Raw genomic sequence first — 6,983 nt, forward strand, 5'->3', positions numbered from 1 at the left:
ACCAATCGATAAATCTGATATAAGCCTAAGTACAACATTGATAATCAATCCGGTGGAGACTTTCTTGAACGTACGTGTACTACAAAGAAAGATCATACATTGAGTCCGACTGCGCAAAAACAAATTGTATGTACTCCCTAATTTGTAGGCTTCAAAGTATAGTCTGACCATAATTATTCAAACTATCAAACACTGCTTTAACAGTACTATCAATCATATTGCAAAATGAATGGAGGATGAAACATACACCATCAAAACAGCTTGATACGACATCAATACCTGATGTAGAAATCATTGAGGAAAACAGCTCCCCAAGCACGTTACCTTCGAGCATGGGCATCTCGTCCTCCTCCGAGAAGAATCCATCCTCTCATGAACATATCCATGAGCTAGAACACATCATTGCAACTCAGGAAGCAGATACAAAAAGGCAAGTGATATGTTTCATGAAGAGCTGAATGAAATACTTTTTGCCCAGATAGTAGAAATTAAAGAACTCAATAAGAAGCATCTAGAAGAGATTGAAGATTTCAAGATGGATCAGCAGAAGAAATCCACTGTCTTTGAAAAAGACAAAGACATATAGAGGCAATGCTCAGTCACCTCTAAGGAAGTCCACACAGTCAGCACAAGAAAACGTCTAAAAACACCGATGGCCTCATGCTTATAGTCAACTTAATTTTCCTTTATCCAAGACAATGTCCTCTGCTTCTCCTTGTAAAATGTCAGGTTTCACTTATAATGAAAATCTGTTGGCAATGTTTCTCATATTACAGCAATTCAAATTTTGAATCTTTTTTCCTAAAAGTACAAGAAATACACATTCGCCAGCAAAATTAATAATGTATGAATCACAACTTTTTTCTAGATCGTACGATAATTGTGACGTAAATGCATGTCGTCACCAATGTCCGGTCCCACATGTAAGCAGCCACGTTAGCATCTTCTGGGCCCATATATCAACAGCATTGACCGATCAAAACTAACACCGACTTATTACTGACGAGACCGTTGGCGATAATACCCATGGCGGACCCACATGAAAGAAGCCACGTCAGCAACTGTTGGGCCCACCTGTCAGAATCTTTGACCGGTCAAACCCGCGGACCGAACACTGGGGATGTACTATCGTCGCCAAAAAGATCTTAGGCGACAGATTGGGCTATCATAGGTGACATTCTGGGCCGTCACCGAAAACAGCCATTTTTTGGTTCGTCACCTAAAATGCAATCTTGCGTGGCGAAAAAATGATGCAGTCAATTTTATTTTTCTATCATGGCGCTTCGGTGACGGTGGGGGTGAAGCCGGAATACGTAACCGGTGTATTTTCTGTGATGAAAAACGGTTATAGGTGACACAAGTGAAACATAGCAAAATAGAGCAAATTTTGTAATACAAGTATTCCGCTTGAATTACCTCAAAGTATTCCCTGTATTGTTGCTCCTCGAATTAATTAAACCCCTGTAAATAACTTACTACTAGTCGGTAAACGTAGACAGTTTAATGTTAAATTTTCATTATCGTTGGTGTTTCCCTCTCCGTGAGTTGCAACTAGCGGGTTTTTTTTTTTTCTGAAAAAGTTGCAATTAGGCGTTGCATTCTGAATTGGAACGAGGAATAATTTATTCCACAACCACCAGTAGTTAGCTTATAAAAGCTCTTTGCTTCACTACAAAGGGAACTTGAAAGTCTTCGCTTATCAAATAGAAAATGCCCAATGATAAACCATGATACAAAGAAAGAAGTTTGCTTTGTACCGGACAATAAACCTAAAATGAACAATGATAGATGATGTACCCCACCCATACAAGGATCCCATAAACCATGCATCATACAAGTCCTGAGATCCCCCCTGCCATAAAGCACACAATGATTAGACCAAACAGCAATCGCCCAGCAAAGAAATGAAATGCTAAACCAGATTTAAATATTTAGCAATCTAGCAGCTCGACCTAGGCACGAATCATGATTTTCGTTGTAAAATGAAGTGCATTCTTTAGCAAATAATACTACAGAGTCAGGAGCTAAATTCATACGAGTTAGTTGATTAATGTGCATTAGATCAGTACAGCCTAGGTAGATTTACGTGCAGTTATGCAAGCTCTGGAGAATCATAATGGATGCATGGCTCTGCTGTACTTTGTAGCAAAAAAAATGGCCACCAGATCTTACAGGCCAGGCAGATGAATCTTCAGTGCAACTGTGCAAGGAATCCTTCAGACAGTGGTACAGTACACCAGCGTGACAGACAAGACGCCGACCGACGACGGTCCCATTCTTCATCTTCACCTTGAGCCACCAACAACCTCACCCCCTCACTCACTCCCCACCCGTAATATAGACTAACTACTTGGAGCGAAGTCCAGCACACTCCTATCCCACATCCCAAGACAAGAAGCGCCTGGAGCTTGCCATGGCAGCCAATCCAGATCGGGAGGTGTGCCACCGGGCAGGGAGAGGAGGGAAGATGCTGCTGCCGGTGATGGCCGTCTTGGCGGCGGCGGTGCTGGCGTCGCTGCCGTCGGCGGCGGTGGCGACCAACTACACGGTGGGCGACGAGAAGGGGTGGAACCCCAAGGTGGACTACACCTCCTGGGTGAAGAAGCACCGCCCCTTCTACAAGGGCGACTGGCTCCGTAAGCTCACACTTCACATTTCTCCTCCCTCCCGATCTGCTTCAGCCACGTACGCACCATTGATGGGGGAAGAAGCTAACTGAGCTTGGTTGGTTGGTTGGGTGCAGTGTTCGAGTACCAGAATGGGCGGTCGGACGTGGTGCAGGTGGACGAGGTCGGGTACGACAACTGCGACAAGGAGAGCGCCATCAGCAGCCACAGCAAGGGGACCAGCTACGCGTTCCAGCTCAAGGAGGCCAAGGACTACTTCTTCATCTGCAGCTACGGCTACTGCTACTCCGGCATGAAGCTCGCCGTCACCGCCAAGAAGGGCCCCGCCTCTTCCTCCCCCGACTCCGGCTCATCCTCCTCCTCCTCGCCGGCCGCCAAGTCATCCTCCAAATCCGCCGCCGCCCCCATCGCCGCCCGCAACGCCGCCGCCCTCGCCGCCGCCGTGGGCGCCGCCGCCATGCTACTCAGGTTGCTCTGATCAGTTGATCTGGCTAGCAATTCCGTTCTCCATTAAGTCCAGTTTGGCTCAGATCTTGTCAGATTTTCTTTTCTCTGTTAATTTATTCCTCCCCCTCCTCCTTGGTTAAGCTTAAACATTGGTTCTTGTGCGCTTGATTGTTCCATTTTCCATTTTCTTATTTTGTCGATTTGATTCCGAACGGTGTCTGGTCGATGGTTGTAGTCGAGGTGTCAAAGATTATAAGTGTGAATTGAACAAGAACTCCCCGGGTGCCCTGGTTGATGATTTGTTGATTGATTGTACTTTTTTTTGAAGTTTTGGTTGATTGTACTTATATTGTATTTGTGCGCGCATGTGATGGTCGAGGTAGTAACATGGATGCCCATGTGGCCATGCGTGGTTCCAGTTAAGCAAGCTCTCGTACATCTTGCCTTTTCGTCTCCGCTACTCCACTGCCGCTCCTGCAAGGGTAGGGTATGGTTTGCCACCATGTCCACACTACTCTTTCGCTCTTTTGCTTTTTGATGATGATGAAACTTCACATGCTGCAGTACATATAGGCATTCCTCTCTGAATTTCAAGGTAGACCATGCAGTATTTATTCGTATAAATGGGAAAACAGACATACAGATTGCACTACATTTGGCGACGAAAATCCCTGATAGGTTGAGATGTATCCAAATCCAAACAGTACAGATTTTAGCTGCAACTTTTGCTACAGTGCGGTGAATGGGTGTGAATGGCTTTTGCAATGGACGAGCATTTCACGGCTACTAGTTACTCGAAGGAGAGGGTGGATCTCTCCGCGCATACCTCGCACTGAACATCGATTGAGTGCACTAACGCGCGCACGTTTGGTCAAGAAAAAAACGTTTTCTCACCGCACAAAATGAATTCCAACTTGTCTCCAACCAACATGTGGACGTGGCCCGTGGTACAATTCCTGCCAGTTTGAGCTACCGACAACAACTATGCTGCGTAGATGCGCTAGCGATGTTCCCCTTTTTTGGGGTCAAAGTTAGTGGTGCCTAAGGATTAGTTTTTTCTTTTTCGCTTTTTAACATGCAAAGGATTAGGGCATGCATAATGGTTGATAGGACATTCTTATCTTAATTGTGCCACATAACCTAGAGTTTGACAAAAAAATATACAATGGGTAGTCTCTTAATTTTATCTCTGTTTCGCAAAATGTGGTGAGAGATTTGTTGTTAAGAAATCATCTCTTGAATAAAAGAAAGCAAAGCTTTTTCATTGGTTTCTCTTTCCTTCACCCCATCATCTATCCTATGTGATACTGTTAAGAGCATCTCCAGCCGCGCCCCCAACAGGCCCCCCCCAGGCGTTTTTGCCGCGCCGGCGCCGAAAAAACGGCCCAGTCGCCCCCCAGAAGCCCGTTTTTCGCCGGCTCGGGCCGAAACTGGTGCCGGCGGACCCAGGCAGAACCCGGCGCCCTGGGGGGCGCCGGCACAAGCAAAAAGGGCGCGTGGGTCCGCCCTGTCGGCGAGTCGAGCGCCTCTTCCCATCGTTTCTTCCCGCTTTCCCCCACTTCCCTCCCATTTTCTCCTTTCCTCCCGCCAATCTCCCTCCCGCTCGCCTCCCAACCGGCCACCATGCCACCGAAGAAGTACGTCGTCCCCCGCGCCGCGGCAACCGCAACCGCCTCCGTCGCCCAGCCGAAGCAGAGGAAGCCGAGGGCGCCGCCGTCCAAGCCACCGGGCATATGCCAAACGCCGAGTGGAGGGCGGAAGTTCCGCGACGGGAGGCTGTCACCGCCGACCGGCGGAACAGGGCCATCGCCAAGAAGGCCCGTGACAACGCGGCACGCGCGACTGCGGCTGCCGCTTCGGCGGACCAAGCCGAGGCCGAGGCGACTCGCGCGAGGATGATGAATCCACCCGGCAGCCACGCCCAGTACGCTCCCTGGGGCCAGCAAAGCGTCGGCTCTCCGTCGCCGCAGCCATGGGGATCGCCCTCGCCGGGCTACGCCGACGGGGACGCGCACGGTAGGTTCAACCCAAACGTCACCTTCCCCATGGACACCCGGCCCAGCGCACGCCCTCGACCGCCTTCGCCGGCGTGCAGTACCCTCCATACAACTACTCGGCGCCCACCTACGCGTCCTCCCCGACGCTCCCTCTCCGCCATTGCGCGCTGCCCTTCTCGCACCTCGGCGACACCGACGAGACCGAGGGCGACATGGACGACATCATCGCGGCAGGTTCGGCCGCGGCCGCCGCGTCTCTCGGGTTCGTCACCCCGGACGAGACGATGGATCTCAGCGGCGGCATGGACGGCGAGCTCGGCTACGTCTACGGCGAGGAGGAGCAGGAGGAGGAGGACGAGGAGGAGGAGGAGGAGGAGCCGGCGACTTTTCCGGTGAAGAGGCGCAAGAAGAAGAAGCGGGCGGCCAGGTCAGGCGAGCCGCGCATCAAGTGGGCGTCCAAGGAGGAGGAATGCCTCGCCGGAGCATGGAAAGTCGTCTGCCTCGACCCGACCACCGGCACGAACCAGAGCATAGAGACATACTGGGAGCGCATCAAGGCCGAGTTCGACGAGCGCAAGCTCGTCGACCCCTACTTCAAAGGCGTCTACATGCAGCGTGGCTCCAAGGCGATGGTGAACCATTGGGGGCGTATCCAGGGGCGTGCAACAAATGGCATGGGGTCGTCGAGGAGGTCGTGGCTCGCCCGGAGAGCGGCGCCAGCGTTGAGGATCAGGTATGCCACGCCGGTCTCCCGCCTATCTTCGCCGTGTGCACCCGCCAACTGTTTGTTCCTCCGCGCAGTTGCTGCGCATGTTCGCCCTGTACCGGCAGAGCAACAGCGACGCCGAATTCAAGTACCTCCACGTTTACAAGCGCATTGACAAGTGCGAGAAGTGGGCGGAAGTCCGGCGCACCCTCGACAAGGCCAAGGAGACCTACAAGCCGGACACGCCGACTCCTGGCGCGTCAGAAGGGCGGCCGGACGGCAACAAAGGTGCCAAGAAGGGGAAACACGCCGACGCGGCCACCGCTCGAGTGCAGGAGTCCATCGAGCACTGCCTCGCCAACGCGCAGGCCCGGGCCGTCCTTCGTGAAGAGAAGACCGAGGCGCGGTGGTCGGCGTTGATGTCGAGCAGCGCCGTCAAGCTCGACCTACTCCAGACCAACGTCGCCGCGAAGAAGAGAAACACCGACCTGGCTTTCCTGCTGGGCGGGGCGGACATGCTCCAGAGCACCGACGAGGCGGTCAAGGCGTGGTACTTGGTGGAGCGCGGCCTCATCCTGAACCAGCTTCCCTCGACGACGACGCCGACGCCCACGCCGATGCCGCCGCCAAGCCCGAGCGATGATGCCGCCAAGACTCCCCGCATCACAGAAGCCACGCCGACGCCGCCAAGCACGGAGACCCCGCCAAGCCCGCGCACACCGACTCCGCCGACGCCAGAGGCCGCCCTCGCCGTCTGATGCGCACGCGCGTCCTTTCTGCTTTTTGTACGCCGAACTTTTCATTCGATCGCCGAACTTGTGGCCGTTTGATAGCCGAATTTGTGGCGTCTATTTTGTGAGCGGGAATGAACTACGTTTGAATTTGACGCGGCTGGGGGGCGGCGCCTGGGGGTGTGGCTGGGAGGTAGGTCGCCCCCAGGGGCCAATCTAGCGCCGGTTCGCCCCCAGGCCGCTCTTTTTCGGCGCCTTGGGAGGCTGAACGACTGGAGATGCTCTAAGATAGCACCATTGTACATGACTTTAGTTTGTTGAGGCTGATATGAATGGGAGCTCGCAAAGGATCACTTTTTTCATTTTCTTTTTTTGAACTGGCAAAGGATTACTTTTTTTTTAGAAGAGGGAAAGGATGGCTTGAACGTTTACTTCTTTTTCTTGCGGGTAGTGAATGTTTACTTCTATTATTGTC

At 52.1% G+C, this 6,983-nt stretch overlaps 1 protein-coding gene across 1 annotated transcript; it reads left to right on the top strand.

The window, feature by feature from the left end:
* The first annotated feature begins 2,297 nt into the window (after window positions 1-2,297).
* On the top strand, window positions 2,298-3,348 carry LOC109734661 (mavicyanin). Its single transcript, XM_020293862.4, has 2 exons — window positions 2,298-2,636; window positions 2,744-3,348. Exons 1-2 carry the CDS (start codon window positions 2,414-2,416, stop codon window positions 3,103-3,105), a joined length of 585 nt encoding a protein of 194 aa, XP_020149451.1. The 5' UTR covers window positions 2,298-2,413; the 3' UTR covers window positions 3,106-3,348.
* Window positions 3,349-6,983: the final 3,635 nt, after the last annotated feature.

Source organism: Aegilops tauschii, chromosome 2 (genome assembly GCF_002575655.3).
Source record: "Aegilops tauschii subsp. strangulata cultivar AL8/78 chromosome 2, Aet v6.0, whole genome shotgun sequence".
In the NCBI taxonomy this organism is placed as follows: Eukaryota; Viridiplantae; Streptophyta; class Magnoliopsida; order Poales; family Poaceae; genus Aegilops; species Aegilops tauschii.

Bases quoted from the DNA above. Each gene is read 5' to 3' on its own strand.
- LOC109734661 (XM_020293862.4), top strand. From the start codon at position 2,414: ATGGCAGCCAATCCAGATCGGGAGGTGTGCCACCGGGCAGGGAGAGGA. The intron at 2,637-2,743 runs GTAAGCTCACAC...GGTTGGGTGCAG, and splicing joins CTACAAGGGCGACTGGCTCC to TGTTCGAGTACCAGAATGGG.